General features: G+C 37.8%; 1 protein-coding gene across 1 annotated transcript in view; it reads left to right on the forward strand.

Moving 5' to 3' along the window:
• The window catches only part of LMBRD1 (LMBR1 domain containing 1), a 77,741-nt gene that overhangs the window by 17,863 nt on the left and 37,421 nt on the right, over positions 1 to 22,457 (forward strand). The window contains exons 4-7 of the mRNA XM_048077451.2: positions 1,251 to 1,348; positions 2,034 to 2,101; positions 7,317 to 7,405; positions 9,517 to 9,590. Of these exons, the coding sequence (XP_047933408.2) occupies positions 1,251 to 1,348; positions 2,034 to 2,101; positions 7,317 to 7,405; positions 9,517 to 9,590 (329 nt within the window). The remainder of the gene's footprint in view (positions 1 to 1,250; positions 1,349 to 2,033; positions 2,102 to 7,316; positions 7,406 to 9,516; positions 9,591 to 22,457) is intronic.

Below are 22,457 nucleotides of genomic sequence, written 5' to 3' on the forward strand. Positions count from 1 at the left end.
CTTAGTTTTCAAAAAGAAAATAGTTTAAAAACAAATTCAAGATAGATACTTAGCTATGTATTTGGTAACTGAACGCCAGCAGCTCAAATTCCAAAAGGTCTCTAAGCTTAGCGTCAGAAGCCTGAAATGTTGGTTTTAAAAAATGAATTAAGATAACTGCAGTAATAGCGTTTTTAGGTAGAACCAGTGTTTGGTGTACTGGTATGTGGTAGCCTTATTTCACTTGGATTGTAGATAATTTTTGAGGTTTGAGTCTTTCTTCCTTTATTGCCTTGGAGGGAACATGGATTGGTCCTGTTATTTGGTGAGCTGTGGTCATACCCCATATGAGTAAGGTATGCTGAAGCAGGTTTACAAGACTTAACTTGGAAGCAGGGTGTTTTCTGTGCTTGCAGTGACCTCTATGGGTTGATTATTCAGATCTTTAATGATGATTGTAATTTACATAACCAACTGTCACAGTGCAGTTTATATTTAGGACTTGCCTAAAAAAAAGGCAGATCATAGATTTGAGACATTTGATTCCTCGAAACACAATATTGAAGCAGTTTATATGCTGTTCTAGAGCATCTAAGAATGCTTTAAGATTGTTTCAAGTTATCTAGAACTGAATTTTACTCCTGTTGAATGTGAGACAGTTTACAAACAAATCAAGAACTATTTGTTACACTGCTTGTTACACTCTTAGCACTCTTACACCAATTCAGCATGCTAAATAGTAGATGCACATAACACTTTAAAATATTTTTCCAAAGAATGACTTCTCTTAAACTTCTCATTCACATCTAGGTAGTAGGTTTCAATACTTTATTTGGCTTCATCAGCTAAAATGCTTTTTTAAAATGATTTTGTGGAAGCAGCTGGGTATTCTGAATATACACTATCCAAGATAAGAAGCAACCAAGCTAAGTAAGGAATAACGTTGTTGTTATTATATTCTGTTCTTTGTGCCCAGTGTGCTAGTTCTGTATGTCACTGCATGCAGGCGATTGCTTCCTTTAGGCTTTTTATAATTGCTGAATTGAAAATTGATCTGAAATCATAGTCTGAACAGGTTAACTCCAAAGGACTTTTAGAATGAAAAAAACAATAATTCACAGGCTGGCTGTTAAATTTATTAACTTTTCAATGCTTGAAATTGAGATCTAGAATGAGAAGAAACTAGTCTTTTTTTTTTTTCCTTTGAATTACTATATAGTAAATGAAGTGCCAATATAACTGTCTTTTCACTTAATTAATCTTTTTCCTAGCCTTGTACTCCATCATATTGTTCTGCGTCTTTCTGTGGATACCCTTTGTCTATTTCTATTATGAGGAGAAGGAAGAAGATGATGGCAACACATGCTCAGTAAGTGCACCATAACAAAGGGAGTTAAAAGTTCTTACATGAGATTTTTCTTAGAATTCATGGAAATATCTGTGAACAGGCTCTGAAGCAGAAGACAGGATTATACTGATTCTGAGATAGTCAGATTTAGTTTCTATCTTGTGCTTTCATTTTCTGAAAGTAGGCGGTAGTAATTTACGTGAAGCTAGCACTTGGTGACTTCAGTAATACTCTGAAGATTTTTAATATGCATGATGTTCCAAGGAACATGAATCCATGCCAGTAAGCTGTGAGCTACTCAAATGAAGAATCTTTTTCTTAAAGAGTCTTGTAATCGTTAATCACAATCCCTTTCAACTCTATTCAGTTGTAATATTAACATGGGAGATAAAAACTTCTAATTGTAGCCATAATAAGCAATAATATAAAATATTGGTAGTAAGAATTTTCTTTGGGTGTTTTTGCCCTAAACAAGTGCACCCTGGCTTCTGGCCACAGCTGCCCAAGTGCATAGCTTAATGGAAGCATAATTCAGTATCGTTGTTCATAGTCCTCAAGCTACAGGACTCCTCAAGAATGTATACTACTGATTTGGACGTAAAACTACTCTTGCTTATTTTGGAGGTTCTCTTGAAAATCTGTTGCGTCGAGTATGCTTTGTAACCCTTTGGATTTACGTTAATATTATTTTCTTTTTAATATACAGCAGGTTAAAACTGCACTCAAATATACTCTGGGATTCCTCACAATTTGTGCAGTTCTTCTCTTAATTGGGTAAGTATTTGTATTGAATATTAAAGAAGGATATACTAAATAGAACCCTAAATGGAACTTTGTTCTGTGCAAGATTAAAAAATTACATTATGCTGTGCTCAAGCAATATAACCAATATCTAGCTTATATCTATTAAGGCTTAAATAACCTGGGTATTGCACACCTGAAAAGCAAGAGTTTTAACTAGAAACGAAACTGATATTTTCCTTAATTGTGGAGGTACTTGTGCTTCCAAGTTCTGACTTTTTGTGCAGTGTGAATATCCATCAAGGACGTGATGGCTGCAACTTTTATTTACAATTGTATTGATACCTGAAGTACAACAGGGTGTAAAAGACTCGTGCTTTTCCTGCTTGCATTCTCTATGACCAAATGCTTTTGTGGACGTCCAAAAACATTTTTTAGGAATGTGAGTAGGTGTAATGTTTTTAGTACTACCCCCAAATGGAAATCTTCTGTGGAAAAACATGAATATAGTGTGGGGTTGTACTTTACAGAGTTGTGCCTTGTATGAAAAACACCTTACTAGAATCTGTTTACTATGCAGGTATTACTGAAGTGAGTAACTTGTTTGCAACAAGTACTATTATTTTGAAACTCCAGTATTACAAAACCAATTTAAGATCATTGTTAAACATGACATGCACACCAATATTTAATGCTTCTAATATATGCTGTGCCATATGTGTTTTGACTACAGCAATAAAGCTGGTAAAATTTACAAAATGCGTGTTAAAATGACACATGACGAAGTTCTAGAATGTAAAGTAGAAACTAGCAAAACTAATGCTTCTCATTGTATAGCTTCTCATTGTATACTGCCTTATTGTTTTATAGTATTGTTTCTAGATTGGAGAAACACTTCAAGGTAGGATTCAAAAGAATTTTAGTGTCTTTCCAATTAAAAGCTTATTGGCTGCTAGGAGAGACTAAGGGGCTCAGAGTTAGCTTAATCTGGGTCTAAAAATATTACTAAAATGCTGTGACAAAAGCTGTTTATCTAATCATTGACTTGAATCATATTCATATAAATGTACTGTATAATGTATATTTTGGGTTGTCATCAGAATAATTCTTTTGTTTGCTTTTACAAATAGGAGGTTGCTCACTTCTTTAAAGATAGTTTGATATTAACATCATCCTGATGCCCTTGCACTGGAAAAACCTCCTTATTATTTAGGAGGATGCTGCAGAAAAATTGCTCTTGGCTGCCCCCTTTAAGGGACACTGCAAGACTGAACAGCTTAGTTCAGGAAGCAAATGAGAATTGTGCTGAAGAAAAATGTGGACTTCAGTTGTCAGTAATAGTGGGTGTATTCCAAATGTTTATATACCCATTGTTATGGAGGAGTTGGTCCACTGTCTGCACAGCAATGTCAAAGAGCAGTATCAGAAGCCCCACTGCCATAGGAGAGAGCTAAAAGAGTGTTGGAGCTCAAGTCTCAGCGTGAGGGGGTTAATTGAATGTGGGACTGAAGACAATCTGGCAGTACTACCTCTACTTGGCAGTAGCAGGAGATTATTTTTTTTTCTCCACTGGTTTTGAGAGGTAAACACGTGGTCAGGATCAGACCAACATTAAACCAGACTGGAACCTTATGCACTGGATTTATTTTTAGGAGGCTGGGCTTAGTGGACTAGGATAGACTCATGCATGCAGGTTGCAATAGCAGGAGGGGCTGGAATGTTTCCTGTTAACTTCCTAGTGAAATTGGCTCATAGTCTGTCTTGTTCTTGCGCTCATATGGTTAGTGTATGGTACCATCTTGGTTTAGCAAGTCATCTGTATAACTAACAGATCTGTAAGTAGCTTGGCTCCCTTAAAGATAGGGGCAAAGTCTTCTTGGGGAAACCTTTTCTGTGCAGAATTCCTCAAAGAAACCATAAAAACTGGCTAAGCTGGAAGTCTAAAATTTATTTTACTCCTATCTGAATACTTATCTTGCTCCATTAGACATCAATGTAGCTATTTTGGGAAACGTAATATTTTTTCTTGTGTCAGTTAATCTTGTAGTTTTATTCTAAGTATCATTAAAAGCAAAGAATAGACAAACTTACACTGGGATGCTCAAAACTAAATTTACTGGTAATGCAGTTCCCTTCTTAAAATTCTTTGCTTTATTGAATTAGTTTATTATTTATCCCTAAATGTCATGTGTTGGAGGCAAAGTGCTTGAGGTACTACAATCTACGTTAAAGCACCTCTATATGTCAGCCTATTATGAACTAAAATATTCATGTTTGAGGCTAATAATGTTTGATTTAAAACATAGTTTCCCTGACTATCAGTGTTTATAATTAAACTTGTTACCTTAAATTTTCTGGAAGTACTACTGTCTAAAAAGCTACGTATGTAGCTCTAATTAACCTATAAATAATTATGATTTATAGCACAACTCATTTTAAGGAAGTGAGTTTAAATCTAGTTTGAAACTCAGTTGCTAGAGATCCCAGTTAGTAAATCTTACATCTTTGATTTAAGGATTGAATTTGACCCGTCTACACCTGTGTGCTATTAGCTCTGCCAAATGTTAATAGTCGTGTCTAGCTTGTCTAGCATTTGTTTTTCATTCTGCAGGGTAGTTCTTGATCGTGGTATTCCCAGGAATTGTTTTAAGCAGGAGATTGGTTTGACTCTGTTCTGAAAATTAGTACACTTGGTAATTTCTTTTCTGCCAAGACCTCCAAGTGCAAGACAACACTATTGAGCTGCTCGGTTCACTTGAATTAGCTGAAGTCCCAGTTACACCTGTAAAACTGTGTGTTGGCATTTGTACTCTATTCACTCGCTGTCAATTGACTGACTTCTGTTGTAGTGTGCTGGTGGTAGGTGAATAGTTAGTTAGCAAATCAGTCTTACTTTGATGATAGCTGCTATTGTCCATTGACCATTTAGTCAACATATCAAAATGACTGACTTCTGTCAAATTTCTTCTTGCTTCGTGTGCATGAAAAACAGGCCTAAAGTGCTCTGTATCAGTATCATGATGGCACGATGGATGGGCTGTGTTTTAGAGCTGCTTTGGGACTGTGGGCTGGATGCTGGTCTGTAGACAGCTAGGCATGCTAACTGTGCCTTGCTCATGTTGTGGCCTGTTAAGCTAGAGGCCAGAAGTCAAGGTTGGGCTACTTACAGCCTGCTGGCTAGTTGGCCTCTAGTTGGGGGGGGGACCCTGTTCAGAAGGTGAAGTAAGATTCCTGCTTGTTTGGGATTGGAGGCTGTGAATTCATAGCTACTGTGTGCCTTTCTGAGGCCCTTCTTGCTGCATGGAACTTGAACAGGAGCGGAATCAGAGATTTCTCTCATCGAATCAGGATTTAGCTGAATACTAACTGAAGACCATGTGTGTGACAGGGTACTATACCTTCTACTCTGCTTAATGTCCTTTGACATGCTGGTTTGTAGGTACGCAGAAGAAAGAACAAACAAACAAACACCTTTTGCTCTTGGAGGAAGAAAATGGCAAGTTATATCCTAGGATGTTCTTCCATCTCATTTGTTTCCTCCATGTGGTCCGCAAATAGCAAATGCATAGTGATTTCTGAAGTGAGAGGACTTGAGCTCACTTAGCTTGCAATTGCCTCCTATTTTTTTTAACTTTTTTCAGCAAATAAACTGCCGTTACTTGTGTTATCTCTCACAAGTGGACAGTTCTACTTAACTTGTTTTAGTACCTGTGATTTGATCTTGCCTGGATACAATTTTAAAGAGTGAATTAGTACCAGGGGCAGTTACAAGACTGAAACCATAAGCCAGCAAGCATGTGTCAATTGAAGTATTAGCCTTAGTCTAGCTCTTACATGGTCAAGAAAGTAAAAGCTAAACATTTTTGAAAAGGTTAAGATAAGACCTTTTAATTTTGTTTGCAGGCTAATGGATTGATTTGGTTTTGAATTGATAAGTGTGCATAGTTTAGCACTAATCTCTGAAACACATGCTTGTATTCTATACTTGAAGTTCAAGGCAAGATGTGTGTTACTTGATTATTGGAACTTGAAGCAAGAATCCCATTCTGTTCTTCTATTTTTACAAAAGTCCAAAAGGTACTTGTTCTGGATTTTTGGTTTCTGTTCTCACGTTCTTTATCTAAATTTCTTTGTTGACTTCCGAACTGGCTTCCTTGTGACTTGCAGACTTTCATAGAATGGTTCAGATGGGCAGGGACCTTAAAGATCATCTAGTCCAGTTCTCTCTTCTGTGGGCAGGGACATCTTTCATGAGACCAGGTTGCCCAAAGCCCCATCCAGCCTGGCCTTGAACACTTCTAGGGATGAGGCATCCGGAATTTCTCTGGGTAACGTTACAGTCTACCACCACGCTCTGAGTGAATAATTTCTTCCTAATATCCAATCTAAATCTTCCCTCTTTGAGTTTGAAATGACTGCCTCTTGTCCTGTCACTACGGGCTCTGATGTCTTTCTCCAGCTTTCTGATAAGCCTCCTTCACATACTGAATGTCTGGAAGCTGTGATTTCAGATTGCTATGGAAGTACTGGTTTTCTAGCTGTTCAATAATAAGCTGTTGTGTCTGTGGAGGTACTGAAGAGTTAGTCTTACTATTGGACTTTGGATGGGATGACTGTTTTATATGGAATTTTTCTAAGCACTCTTTGCAACTCTCTTTCCCTGAAAGGTCAAAAATACTTAATGGGCTTCTCTGCAGTTCAGTTCTCTCAGGCAAAATACCAAACAAGAAATGGAGTGCAGAAGATTAGTCTCTCTTGTTGTAATAGTGGAACACAGACATGTCCCTCTAAATTTTAATTAAATGCTTGCTGTGGCAATCATGAATTTTATTCTAGCTTTTAGTGATGTGATTTTTATAGAAGAATATCTCAAGTGATGGTTGTTGGGTTTGGTTTTTTTAATTATTCTGCCCGTAAGTCAAGCCAGGTTAGTAAATCAACACAGGACATCATTTAATGATGCTTGAGTGTAAGGTCCTTGCCTCTGTTAGGACTGGTTAAATTGAAAATTATTTGTTCATTGACTGCAGACCTAGCTGTGCACAGGCTCACATGAACTCTGCTGATCCAAATAAGCCATATATGAGGAATGTATATTAAATGTAACACTGACTTCAGAATTTTTGAAACTTAACATCAAACAATTTTTCTTCAGGAATAAATGGATTCCATTTGCTTAAGTTGGAAGTACAATTTTTTTATATTTGCCTGACGAGGGTAAGTGAGATGACCTTCTCTTTTCTTACAGGGCTTTTGTTCCTTTGGATATTCCCAATAAGAAGAACTCCACAGAATGGGAGAAAGTGAAGCTCCTCTTTGAAGAATTTGGAAGTAGCCGTAAGTTTGAGTTCTGTTCTGAGTTTGCGTTGCTTGCTATTAGCTTATTCAGGCATGCATACCATTAACTGAACAAAAAGTAACTTTCCTGGTGACAGTTCTCTAATTTGAGTTTACTTGCTCCAGTGCAGTAATTCTTCAGAATAAGATTTGGAATGCTTTGAGCTGCTGATTCCACAGGAAGGAATTAAATAATTAAAAAGAGAACATAGTATATTAGTTTACATTTCAGGAGGCACTTTAGTTTGCTGGAGTTGATTCCACTGTATCCCGCACATGCTTCTGAACTTGTGCATCTACTGTATGTACGCATAATCCAGCAGGCATTTGGCTCTGTTACTGCTTCTAGTTCTGTGGTTGTTGCACAGGTCTGAGGATTCAGTTAGTATTTTAGCAGTGTTCTTTGCAAAGTCTTTCTTAATATGAACTCCGTTTTAAGCTTTTCCTCCAAGCACAAAGGATAGGGAAACCAAGTCCGTTGTTTTGTCATACATTTTGCTGTCCCTTTGTTTGTCTGAAGCTAGAGAAGTGTTCTGACAGTATGGAATAAAATGCATCCTAAACTGTTTATATGGGTAGTGACAGTAGTTGAACTGAGATGCAAGCTAATTTCTCTAAGCAACATTGACATGGCTGTCAATTAAATATTCAGTTCTGTAGCTGTCTTTGCTCTGAAGGTATAGCATAGCCAATGTTTAGTTCTAGTAAGGTCATCAAGATGCTGGGTTTGGATTTGCACATCTGGATTTGATTTCTTGACTCTACTGGCGCTTCCCTGTGACTTTAACTTGGTAGGATCAGGTCTTCAGACTGAAGGGACCTCAGGTCATCTAGTCAATCTCCTGCTCAAAGCTGGAAGTTGTAAGGTCAGAGCAGGCAGCTCAGGGCTTTATCAGCTAGTTCGTGAAAAACCCTTACAGATGGAGACTTTCATCTCATGGTGAAAAATAATTCTCTTACCCAACATGAATGTACATGCTGTCACCCTTTGTCTCTTATTCAACCACCGTGCACCACTGAAAAGCCTGGACTCCACCTCTTTGATAAACACCTCAGAGGTACTGGCAGGCTGTGTTAGGTCTCCCAAAGCTGTCTCTCTTCCAGTCTGAACAAGCCCATTTCCCTCAACCTCTGTGTATGGTATGTGCTCCAGCCTCTTGGAAACAGGCTAGTGAATGGACTCTGGCTAACAGTTAGGTTTAATGAAAGCTGTTTTGCTCAGAGTTCTTGAATCTCCCAGAGGAAGGGGGAGGACATGAGGGAGAACACGAGGCAGTGGCCCAATTTGCAGTTTCTGTGACTGGGTGCAGACACGAAACCGATCTGTCGAAGTTAACTTCTCTAATAGCTACTATACACAACTGTGCTGCTATTTAATGAGGAAAGTTCAAGGAAGCTTGCCAAGTTGTGTCCTCGTGGGCAGGATTAGGGACAGGGCTGTTATGCAGAATTATGCAGGAGGATTCTAGAAGCTTGTTGCCTTTGGGGATGTTTGGTATCATTCTTTCCTGCCTATCCCTTCCAATTTCTAGAGTGATAGCAAGGCTGCAGTAACTCCTCAGTTCCCTGACCTTTTTCCAGTTTGTATCTGGGTATACGTGGTCTGAGTCAAGCTGAAGCCCACAGTCCCTGGCTTGTTTGGTTGTTTGAGGGATCTATGTCTGCCTGATTGTTTGTGTAGTGCTTGATTACGAGAAGCTGGGGGATAACAAATCAAGGATAAAACCATCCAGAATGCATGCCTAAATTGTGGAAGGTTAACCACAATACTCTGTGGAGGCTGTAAATAGATATTGAAGGTTAGACAGTGAGACATTAGACAGTGGTGGGAGCTAAGTTCATCAGTGGCTATTCAACCACTTAACTAAATGCATTACCTTCAAGTCTGTAGTGAGGGAGGGATGGCTGTCCTGCTTCTTGAAGTATTGGAGGAGGAAGAAAAAGCTGCCAAATTCACCTAGCACAGCTTTTTTTAATCTAAGTTAATATGGCTGGTAATTACAGCTCGTTTTTTTCTTTAATCTAATGAACTTAAATTTCAGGAAACCAATTCAAGAAAAATGAGTATCTCTACTGTAGGAAACTTAAGCAGGCTTTTTTTTTTCTTTCAGATGGCTTGACTGCTCTTTCATTTTCCATTAGTTCCTTGACTGTGATTGGAATGTTGGCAGCTATCACTTACACAGTAAGTTGTTAAACAAATGTTTCAACTTCTTATGTTAATGATATTTGCCGTTATCATGAACCACAGTTGTACAGAAAAAAGTCATCATGGTAAGTAGTTTCAGCAGTATCTTTTAGTTCTGTTTTTTCATGGTTTGAAATAATACTTCCGACTTCTTGGAATGAGAGGAATAACTTTACTGCAGCTTAAGAACCACTGTTTCAGAACTTGAGCTCAGTTCAGGTTTGGTTTCAATGTATTCCTGCAAGGGGAGATCATTCTTCTTTATGCCTTGTAATACAACTTCGCTGGTTCCTACTGTACTGAGGTTTGTCTCTTGCTCCATTCAGCAGGAGAGAACTAAATATTGCTATTTATGCATTGCACAATGGCATAACCTAGACTTGGTGGTGTCATTCTGACTGTAACCTTACTACTGTTCATCTACATTGATGGTTTTATTCCTACAGAGCATTATAAGCAGAAGTCTGGCAATAACTTTATGTATAATGAAATATGCAACATTTTCTTAATCACAACTACATTTCTTGTAAAAGGCTGTTCTTCATTCAGTAAACAAAACAGCAATTTCTTCAGCAGGTGGCATTGCTTCACAGTTCTGTATTTCTAGAATGTGAGTACAAGTGCATATCTATGCATGTCAATATTCAGTTCTACATACGAAGAATCTGCAGTATCTTCTGCCATGTATGCCTTCAGAAATCCAGAAGATCTTAAGTTAAAAGCAAATTGAGTTTGAAACACTGTAGAAGCTTGTTTTCCAAAGCCTGGGGAGTGTTCTTTTAGTCCTACACATGCAATTAAACTACTGCAGTTCTTAATGTAGCTTAAAAGGATTCAGAAGAGTGCATTCAGTAACAGATCATGAATCATAGGATTAATACTATTTGAATATTTTTAAGTGCAAAGGAAAAGGAAGCATTTTAACTTACAGGCTTTTTTTTATTGCTTATAACTTGTCTTCAGATGATAACTGATTCTACACGTTTTGTATGTGGCAAGTGACAATTGGAATAATTTGACCAACATTTCATATTCATGTTGTCACTTTCTGTTTTCATCTGTTCAGTTTATTCAGTCACCGAATATCGGCCTATTTGTATTGCTACAGTATTAAATTGTCATCAGGGTAAAATTTTGCAGCTAAGATGATGTTTTAAAGCCTAACGGTTAACTGCAGATGAAACTTTAAAGCTTGTACGAGTTCAATGTTTTCTTAATAGGTGTTAATCTTTTAAATGCGTGTCCTTGCTGAAATAGCTCTTTTCCATTGCAGCCTGGCTCTAACATAGTAGACCTGTGTAGCTTTGCTAGTGAATTCTGAGTGGCTCAGTAACAATAGCTCAGACAATAAAAGTTATTTTGAAGCACTGCTACTAGCTTGTCTTCGGGCAAAAGATAAGTGAGCTAAACCATTGCAGAACAAGGACAGAAGTAAGAGCCCTTCAGTCATAACTAGATAAAGGGGTGAAGTGCCTGCTAAATCTTTTGACTCCTGAACAAGTCCAAATTTAATAATAAAGAGACAAAGTTATTAGCTATGCTTTTATTAATGCCTTTAAGCTGGCATAAGTTACAGCAGGATGCTGGGAGGCAATTCAGCACAGAGCTGTAAAGGGGATGTTGAGTGCCAACAGCTGAGTGGTGATGAGGCCACTGAGCCACTGCTGTAGGAGACAGCTTGCACTGCTGTAGGAGAGCACTTTGGTGGGCCACCTAATACGAGCAGTGAAGTCAATAGAGCTGAGAGCAGCTCACCTCACCTAGCTGCTCTCATCTCTATTGACTAAGTGCTTTATTTTGAACTGAATCATAAATTTAATTACTTTTAAGCCCTTTCTGACTGACATAGGCGCTAAATTTTTCAGGCTATATTGCTGACATCTAGATCATGTCCTGGTCAAAAAAGACCTAGACCTTCACTTAGCTTGTAATAACATGTCAGCTTTTAAATTTGTTTCCCTTAATTATGGAAGGAGAGATTAATCTCTTGTTCAGTTACATTACTGCAGAGCACATGTAGAGTTTTTGACCTTCATGAGACTAAAATTAAGAACAAAATCATTAGCTGGGAGAATATCTTCAATGTTTTTGCCTTTTTTTCCAGACTAAAGCTGGCAAACAGCTACCCAAGTTTTTTTTTTTTTTGTGGTTGTTAATGAACATCTACAAGCATTTAAAATGCAGACTGTTTTACACAAGTTTATTGTTGACTGAAGTGTATACAGTGTTTCAGAAAGTAACATATGAAAGCTTTTGAATTTATTGCTAATACTCCCCACCTACATTTTATTTCCTTACCGTGCCACTGACTTGGATTTACTGCTGAGCCCAGACTGTTTCTAGGCACTGTTCAGCTGCATGTCACAATATGCTTCTGTCCTTGAGACTAACTGAACCTGGGAATATGACTTATGTTTAATGTTCAGTAACTTCAGTGCTCTGTGCTGTCTGGGGCGGGGGGGGTTATCAAATGAAGACAAAACCTGTCCTTAAGGCCGGTGCCTTAGTTTTACTGTATTTAGGACTTTGCAGTTGGTGGGTGGTGGTCATTGAGGTGAAATATCAAACATGAGAACTACAATAGCCTTCTTTGAATGCCTTAATTACTAAATTTTTAAGGTTAGTTTGCTTTGAAAACTTGGAGCTATCTATGCAAATGTTTGGAGCATGGAATTACTATTTACTTTGCTTTTAACTGCTGCATTTTATCCTTCCAAAACCATAATTTTTGTTACACAGTAGGGTTTACGACATGGTGGGAGAAATGGAGGAGTTATTCTATGAAAGACTTGGGCATGAGCTCACAGAGGAGACTGTTGTCCATCTCTGGTGGTGTACTTTTTGGCACTGTTTACAGGCAATCAAAAATCTGAGGCCAAAACAGTGAATTAACTTTGATACGTGGGTGGACTGAGGTACAAATGCATCATGTTCAGTGAAAGCCACTAAATAGAAGGTCTACGTTCTAAAAGTTGGAGTTGGAACAGCTTTTCTAGGCTCTGTCTTTTTCATAACGCTTTTGCTCACTGTAGTGGTGTTCAGGCTTCCGTAAGTATGCAATTTCTGCCTGTAACAGCATGACAGCACTGCTCTCAATTCACTATTCAGACAACTTGAGCAGCATGTGGATGCCATGTCCCTGTGTGAGAAACAATCCGCAGCCAATAACACGGGCGAGAATCTCAGTGAAATCGCATTTTTGTTTGTGATCGCAGTGAGCGGGTGTCCTGCAAGCAGGAGTGCCCAGCAAAAGTGTATCACAACCTTATATTCCCTATTATCCAACGCTGAATTCCTCCCCAGTTTTCTCATTGGCTGAGTACTACTACAGGTTCACAGGTTCACAAACTACTTGATGCTTATTACTATACCATGTATGTACAATTTTATTTGACCATCCCTTAATTTATCCTTTTCCTTTTTTTCCTTCTTCTCTCATGACTAGAGGGCCCATGATTTTTTGTTTTTACTGATTTTGCACTGCTTGTCTTGTTTTTCTTAGCTATCCTCCTTATTTTGGGACAGTGGGACCTTCCACTGTCCCCTTATCTGCTAAACATGCTCGTGAATTATGCCTGCACAATCGCTTTTAAAGATGCAAGGTTAGTGGAATTTTCCACTGCAAAAACACACTTTAATTCTCACACCTGGGTTGTGGTTTGTATTGAGGACTGCTTTTCCCAGTGGTAGGACTTATAATTTATAAGTTACCTCAGTGAAAAGTTTGCGCATTGTCATGTTTTCCTGAGCCTGAGAGAGAGAGCTGTAAGAGTATAGTCTCTTACACTGTACCAGTTTGGATAGCTCTAGTCCTTACACTTAAGAGGAAAAAAAGCATAATTCTGGAAGGAGTAACTGCTTATTTTTGTAAACTTACCAGTTCAGTCCTTTGTGCAGTCTGCCTTTTAGGTTTGTATCCTTATGTTAATATTGCATTTAAAAAAAAAAAAAAGCCTCTAGATAAGAAGCATCCAATGCTCAGGCAAGTTTGAGGCATTGTCTGTAGTGCTTGCCTGTGATGTTAGGTATCTGACAAGTAATTAAGTTCCTGTATTTTTAGACAGCCTTCTGTAGCATATAGAATTGTTTGTCATGGTTCTTAGTTGTTAAGCTATTCTTTAATAATTGCTGGTAGATTTGTAAATGCCAAAAGGAATACTCTTTTTGTAAGGGTGAGCACAAGAACATCTACTTGAAATCTTTGTACAGATGCTTAGCAGATTATGAGAAAAGGGTAGACAATAAGTGAGAATGCAATACATGTTACTGGAATTTCCTTCTCTGAACAGAGGTGATCTTAGATCTTTTGTTCTTCCTAGTTAAGAGTTGAGGATTTGCAGTGAGGATGGAATTTTTTCCCCTGGTTCCCGACTTCTGAAAATCCTCAGCCTGTTCCATTGCCTGTTTTATATTTGCACTATTAAAGGGCTGTGTGGTTATGAGAAAAATCAAGAACAGATGTATCCAGTCTTTTGTATACTGATTTATATTACTGTAAAAAAATAAAATAAAATCTATTCTAAATGAACATATAATGAAGGTTGTAGTGTAGTAAGAGAGAGCCTAGCAAATTCTTTCATAACTGAATTGCATTAAAATAAATTCCTAAGCTAAGAGTGGTTTTATGTTTAAGACCTACAACTTGAACTCAAAACACTGGAAGTAAACAGTGATGCTGTGCCTGCACTTATTGCAGCTGACTTGAATTTCATTTTAAATGGTATTTCTAGAAGAGTACCATGAAGCAGATGAATTGGTGGATTCTGCGTATGTTGCCTGGAATATAGCTTATATGTTCTACGATTAATCAAATGTTAACAAGACTGTTCTGCATGGCCTTGAATGTGAAGAATTGGGTTATAGCTATTCAGAAATTGCACTTCTGTGCTGTGGTAATATGCAATACTGAGAAAAGTTAAGGAAAAGAAGCTTTGGCATTGGCACCAGGCAGCCTTGAATTTGAGTAGATACTGGGAGCAAAAGCTCACTTCTGTATTTGTATGCTTCTAGGCTTTCTCTCTGAAAGCATACTTTCCTTCTTCCTCAGGAGGAGGGGTGCAGAGGGTGATGTTCTTTAGATTGTAAATGACTACAGTTTAAGTTACGGAACTAACAAATTTACTGTAATGACTAATCTAGTTAAAATCTATTTTTAAGGAGTACTGTCAGCATTGATGCAGTATGCTGGGCCTCTCTGAAGTAACTATTGATTTAATGTATTGCTTTTGGTGAAATCTATGGCGAGCTCTTCAAGCAGCAAAGAACAGACTTACCAGACTACGCAATATAGTCTACACAATATACATTTGATGTGATGTTCCTGGGGGCTAGGGGGGACACATGTTGAAGCATCATGCTGGACTATAATTGCTGACAACTGTCAAGGTACTGCCATGGTGAAAGATAGAGTTCTGTTTGGTCATCATCAGATTAGCATGCTGGTTTTCATTTTCGCCTGGCTTGAATATCAAAATCCATCCACTAAATTTGACAAAGTGATGCAGAGAAGGTGTTTGTTTTTTTTTCCATATTATGTGGAAGAACACAGAACACTATCATTGTTGTGAACTTCACCCCAGCTTCTGAATTGAGTATCATGAAACGCACTGTTAGAGCTCAAAATGTTAAAGAGAGAAACATTTTGGTATGGAAAAACTCCTGAGTTCTTCAACTTCAGCTAAATATTAGGTATAAATTTAGGAGGGCTTAATAATATGTATTGAACCTGAAAGCATCCTGTTCCTGAAAGTAAAGCATTAGGAGAATACTAATGTAGAAGTAACAGCTTAAGGAATTAATGTGGAAATTGCCAATGTCAGGGAAGGTCAGGACTTACTTAACTACTTCCAGGGATGATTTAATATAGAAGATGAGGTATGTTTTTGCAAATGCTTTTGGGTAAAAGCAAGATCTGTTGTCAGAACTGAACTTGAATTTGAATGTGCTTTTTAGGAAATATTCTGAAGTCAACAGGTAATATTGGAATAAAGGAGCAAACTAAATGTTTCTACAGGATTTCTTAAATCCACGTCATTCAAGCGAGAATAGAAATGTGATGCAAGGAGAATAACTGAAGAACAAAAAGTGTGTAGAGAAGGGATCTCAACTCCATATTTTAAGTGGGAAAATTGGCTTGTTCTGTCTAGCTTCCTGTGTGATGACATTTGGGACAGTCCTGTAGGATGTGGCAACTGACTTCTGTGAACTTAAAACAGTGTCTGGTTGTGGGGTGTGTTCTCGAGTTGGAACCTTTTTCCAGTAGTACTAGCTTTTTGTAGAGAAAAAGAAGCTACTCTAATGCTTACAAAGGGAGATAGAAGGTGCCTGTTTTTTCACCATATTAAGAACTCCATAACAGTGAATCCTCAGATTACATGTTACAGTTGCTGTATTAAACTTTGTTCTGTTAGCTTTTTCTTGTTTTCGTCCTGGCTGTTCCAGTGAACAAGTTGGTAGGTAAGGTAGGCACAAAATCAGAAGATGGGCAAAAAAATTTCTGAATTTTCCAAAAACATAGAACATGTGTGTGCAGTGTTACAACATCCTAACATATCTTACCAGAGGAATTTAAAAAATGTGCATATTTGTTGCAAAGCCAAACCTAGCCCACACTGAGGGTCTCTTACAAGATCCTTCAGAGAAGCTGGAGTATGGGTTCAATAAACAACTAGTGAGGTAGATTGAAAATGGGCTGAATGGCCAGGCCCAGAGGCTGGTGACATGGGCAGTGGGATCAATTGCACCCTCAGCAAGCTTGTGGATGACGCCAAGCTGTGTAGTGTGGTCGACATGCTGGAGGGAAGGGATGCCATCCAGAGGGACCTGAACAGGCTCGAGAGGTGGGCCTCATGAGGTTCAACAAGGCGAAGTCTTGCATCTGGGCGATCTCAAGCACAAATATAGGCTGGGTAGAGTATGGATTGAGAGCAGCCCTGATGAGAAAGGCCAAGACGTTTGTTGACAAGAAGCGTAATGTGAGCTGGTAATGTTCTGGAACAGCTTAAGTCTAGAGAAATTAAAGCTTGGGGAGATCACATCGATGTCTGTAAACACTTCAGGGAAGGGGGCAAAGAAAACAGAGCCAGGTTTTTTTCAGTGGTGTCTAGGGACAAGTCAAGAGGCAATGGACACCAACTGCAATACAGGAGGTTCCCTTTGAATGTTAGGAAGCATTTCTTTACTGTGTAGGTGACGGAGCCCTGGCAAATGTTGCCTACAGATGTTGTGGAGTTTCCCTCCTTGGAGATCTTCAAAAACTATCTGGGCATGGTCCTGGGAAAGCAGATGTAGGTGTCCTTCCTTGAGTAAGGGGGGTTGGGACCGGATGATCTCCAGAGGTCTCTTCTAATCTCAAGAATTCTGGGATTCTGTCTACCTTATGGACCTGTGGCATTTAGAAATGTACTAAGAGTGGCACCTGTCATGTTTGTAACTGATGTGAGATGTCCTCTCAGCTTAAACTAGATTTTAGCTGAGGAAAAACTTCACAGGACAGTGATTGATGAGTGATTCTTTCTTTGGTTCATTTTATTCACAGTACTTGTTTTGCTCTTATAACCTCACTTAGACCACGCTGGAAAACTTTTCTGTTCTAACAGAGCTGTTGTTTTTAAGCAAATCATTTATTAGATTTTTTTTAAATATTCCTCTTTATCCACTACTGTGGAATTAATGCTCAAACAACGCTGGGCACTTTGTTTAATAACAGTATGCAGTGTATTCAGAGAAGTAGGTAGTTCTGTGTTTTAGGAGCTATGAATTTTTGCAAGATTACGTGCTGATAATTCTGTGCCAGAGGATAGTAAATGCATTTAAAGAATAACTTAAATAGTATGGTAGGAGGCAAATTTTCAGAAATTACTTGTGCAAGTGAGGGGAGTGTAGATGCTTGTTCTGCGGCGGGGGGAACACTTAATGCTTGCTCATGATCTAAACATTATAAATCACTTTATTTTCCTTTACCTTATAACTTCAGAGACTTGGTTGTACAAGAAACAAATTTGCTGCTTTTGCAAGTGGATGCGGAGGAAAAGTATTTTAAGCCTTGGAAATTGCAGTTAAGTTTCTTGTGCCTATCTTTGGTTTGATCCTTGTTTTTAGCCTGGTCTTCTTGGATGCACTGCCAAAACTCACACTTCATGTTGTATTTCCTTGCCGAATGCTCTAAAATATTATTTTCTTGGCATTGATTAATGACACTAGTTGACCCTTCTGGAAAGTAGGAAGGGGGAAGAAGGTGCAGCTAGGAAAGGTGTATATTCCAGATTTTCTTTCTGAGAGGGCAATAGTGGTTTTATCAAAAGTATAGATGAAGTCAGTTACAACTTCTCACATCATAGATATGTCCATATTACTGACAAGAGTGTGAAATTGTATCATTTTTTCAAAGTACATGCAATGTTTAAATTAGCAACATTGCGTGAACTTTTTTCTTGGTGTGGCTTAATTTCCAATATAGTCTTTAATTGCTGGTTCCTTTTCTGTTGCAAAACCTTAATAGCTCAAATCTGCTTTTTTGGTGTTATGTAATGCATAATACTAAAGTACAGCACTTGGTTTTTAAAATACATTTGTAAAAAATATGAATAAGTGATCCTTAGGGGGTCTCTCAAGATCCATGACCTTGATGATTTATACTGACAGCTTTCTGTGTTTATAAATATGCGATATAATAAGAAAATGATAAATCAGGACTGCAGTGCTTTGTTTGAAATGGTTTCACAGATGATGTAATTTGAATCTATTCTTTCATTAATGCGTTTTTGCATTGGAATGGTTTTACATTGCCCTAGGTATTAATACAATAGTTGTTGTCAGCTCCAGATTGCTATTTGAATTCAAGGCAGAATAACACATTACTCGCACAATGATAGGCAGATTAATTTTTGAGTGATCTTTTGCATCTCATTTAGCATGTCCTTGAAGGATGATTATAATTGGCTTTGTAATTTTTCCAAAACATTTAATAAGCGTTATTTGACTTTTTATGAAATAGTAAAGCGATCCTTTCTCCTTCATCCTGAGAGAGAAGACGGTACAAAATTCAGTTTGTCAGCTGACAAATTTAATGATCTTTTCACACCTAATTTTTGTCTAGAGTATGATTTACTTTTCTTTCATTTGACTTATTTATATTGAAGGGGAAGAAGCTTAAAGCTTTTTGTAAGCTACCTAACCTTAAAAGCACTCGTTTACTACTGAACTTCTTAGGTAGACTTCAAACAGGTATTGAGAAACCTACAAGTTAGCAGCTTTTATGGTCATTACCACTTAATCACTTCAATATCGCTTCTTAAATACAAAAGAAACGTAGTTCTTTGATTACAGTCAGTTCTTCATGAACAAATAAGTATCCGAAATAGCAAACCACCTTGTTCTTTTGCTTTAACAGCCTGATTCCTACTGCAGCTGTGGAGATCTATAGATGTTAAACTGCTGGATCAATGATAGTTTTGTACTTTTGCGATTTTAGAGATTATACTTTGAAAGCAAGTTAATCTTTTGGTTGCTAATGCTCTTCTGTGCCTGATGGAGCAATGCAGAAAAACAACAGCTGGGTATAATAGCTAAGCTCAGCTTCTCAACTGATAAAGTAAAATTTTCTAACAGTTAAGTAACATGTCCAGCAAGCACAAGCTCACTGTGCGTGCTGTAGAGCAGAGGCTGTTGTCCTTGAACATAAGTACTGCAACTCCTTAGCTTCTGCATCTTACAAACCTTAATGGCACTTTTTGGCCAGCTTAGTCTCACTTATTTTTCCTAGTGTTTCTTTTGACTCTCTGCAGTGGAAATTAAAGTTCATTAATATGAAATGTGAAGGTGAATGTATTAACGTAAAGCAGAAAGGTACTGTAGTGATGTGTTAGAGGAACCGGTGAACAGGTATTCAGTGTACTGTTCATTATGTATGCAGGAGATGACATAAATGTCAAACTGAACTGGTACGTTCAGTAAGATCAGTTTGTTCTGTAACCTGAGATTTTAAGTGTTCTGTGAAAAATTGTTGTGCTCTCATATCCAGTCTTCAGTTGCTAATAAAACTTAACGTAAAGGAACTGAATTTTTGCTAGTGAATATACTGAATGATTTCCCAAGCCATATGAAATGAGCATTCAGGAAAAAAAAACATCCCACAAACAACAACAAAAGCCTGTCCATGAGATGGTCTTACATCTTCAGATGTATTTAAGAGGCTTTCTCCTTTATTCTTCACAATTTAGGAAAGATGTGTGAACCACTGTAACTGTTAGCTGTCCAGAATAGTGTTCCAGAAATAAGATTCTCTAATTCTGACTTTTATCTTTAGAATGGTAGTATGGGTAAAGAGCCAGATACAAAGACAGATTTTTTGCTGTGAGGCAAACAGTTGACTATTACTTGTAGAACCAGATTACTATGCAAAAAAAAAAAAAAAGTACAGTGTAGGTGTGCAGAAAAGAAAGGTACAACTTAAAGAAAAGGTGCTGCATTAGTGCCTTGTATACAAGCTTATCTACAAGTATTGCCTGTATAGGTGTGACATGTTAAAGTGCACCACATTTGACTCAATTGTACTAGCTTGCCTGCTCCAAGACAAGCAATGCTGCATTGTATCCATATGAAATAGTGCTCAGTGTAGGCAATTGAACTGTATCATATGCTATAAAGGGAAAAAAAAGTAGTGTGTGGCTTCCCTTGTACTTAATGTAATTCAAATGAAAAAATAGTGAATATAGAACACTTCTATACCAAAATATTTTTGAAATTAAGTTTTTGTTTTTTTGTGGGGCTTTCATACCATGGAAAATTTAATTTATATTTGACTTGTGTGTCTTTAAAGCACTGCGTATCCTAAGCTTAAGGTATCTAACCTGAATGGATTCCTTTTTGATAAGGGTTTAGTTGGTAGAATTGCATGTTTTGTGGTCACGCTTTCAGCTGAAGTCTTGAAACAGGCTGTTATAAGAAGATGGGAACTTTGGGGTTTATTTTGGACCCTTAGAATTGTGAGTACTTTCCTTGTTTATGTCTTTTATACAGTGATATAATAGCAAAATGACTTACCTTTTAAATTGGCTGTTTCATGCAACTTCGCTAGAGGGCAGTGCTCTGCAAGAGATGTTCATCAGGATTAATTTCTAGGCATTTTGCACAAGACTGTGTGTATACGTGCACACCCCTTTTAAAACACCTTAGGGATAGCACTTAAAAGCTGTATCAGCTATATGGACTTGTAAAATAAAAAGAACAAGGACTTTATTCTATGCTATACAAGTACTTTCTGGTAATTTCTTGAAATCACAGGCTTAGTTCTTAATATTGTTACCTTAAAAGCTGGTGAACTACTGTCAGTTATAGTGCTAGCTGTGTACCAAGACCAGAATCAATTTGTTCTGTTTGATCTTTAACAAGGAGAGATTATTGCTTGGGCCACGTTTAAGTCATTAGACCATATTTTATTAGTTGAACACAGCAGATGTAGGTTATGAAACATAATCAGCTTTTAATTAACCTATAATGCTTGATAGCTTCAGGCATTTTTCAGTAGGTGTTCAAAACGTAGTTTTAGGTATTTACCTCATTTCTAAGTGCATCTACTACATTCACATTGAAAATATGTTTTTTTCCCTCTGCACTAATGACCGATCTGTGTGCTTATGGCTCATCTGGTTGCATATTAGGTGTTCGCAACTTCATAATACACCTTCTTCAGTGGAAATTTTTTGGTATCTTGTTCAATTTAAAAAATGTTAGTCTAGCAGTTATGATTCCCAACCTTTCTGGATCTTACTAAGAGTTTATCCCTGAAGTACTTGCTTGCTGCAGCTTCTGTAAAATGGGATTTTTACAACTTATTTCAACATCACTTATTTTATATCTTGCGCTTACAGATCACTATAAACTTAGCGGGTGACTAGTAAGACAGACTAATAATGCCTTATGTAGTCACAGGCTGGGGAATTTTGGCAACCCTAAGGTGTTGTAAGATTCTGAGCCTGCAAGAGACAAAAGGAAAAAAGAGCAGCATCTGTTACTTCTTAACATCTAGTTTTTCCTGGAGGATGTGAGGAGAGTGGCTGGATCTGCTGTTGACAAGATGGGAAGGAAAGAACACAGGAAGCCTGAAGACTAAGCAAACTGATGTAATGCTAGGGTAATCTCTAATGTGGTATCTTAGTGCTTAGTGATTTCTAGAGTAAAAAGTATATTTGTGTTCTGTGGCACACTGAGAACAGCTAGAGTATGATTCTCACTGTTCTTCAATGCCTACTGACATTGCGTAAACAATATTGAGCTGGTTGTTGTTTCCTTGTGACTTAGAATCATTAAGGTTGGAAAAGCCTTCCCAAGATCGTCTGGTCCAACCATCCCCCTACCACCAATGTCACCCACTAAACCATGTCCCTAAGCACCAGGTCCAACCTTTCCTTGAACACCCCCGGGGACGGTGACTCCACCACCTCCCTGGGCAACCCATCCCAATGCCTGACTGCTGTTTCTGAGAAGAAATTTCTCCTCATTTCCAACCTGAACCTCAACCTAATTTCCAACCTAAATCTAGATGACTCATCTTTCTGTTCTTCATTCTCTGTCTGTATTGATGACTTGAAAGAGCAGTATGTCTTACTATCCCACTGATGATTAGAGAGATCTTAGTCTACTTTATTCTCTAGGAGTCTAAGTTAAAACCACTTCTAATATGGCTTTTTCCTGTGCAAGAAAAACTTTGGGTAGTGCAAGTTGTGAAAGATCTAACAATGTCTTCTTCACTAATGAACATTTCAAGTAATATTTTAGGGAAAATACTTTTCTCTTACCCCTTCTTAAATGCTTTCAGGTGATTTAACAGGTACCACTGTTTCCTTGGGTTTGAAGCCTGTTGAG

Source organism: Anser cygnoides, chromosome 3, assembly GCF_040182565.1.
Source record: "Anser cygnoides isolate HZ-2024a breed goose chromosome 3, Taihu_goose_T2T_genome, whole genome shotgun sequence".
Taxonomy (NCBI): domain Eukaryota; kingdom Metazoa; phylum Chordata; class Aves; order Anseriformes; family Anatidae; genus Anser; species Anser cygnoides.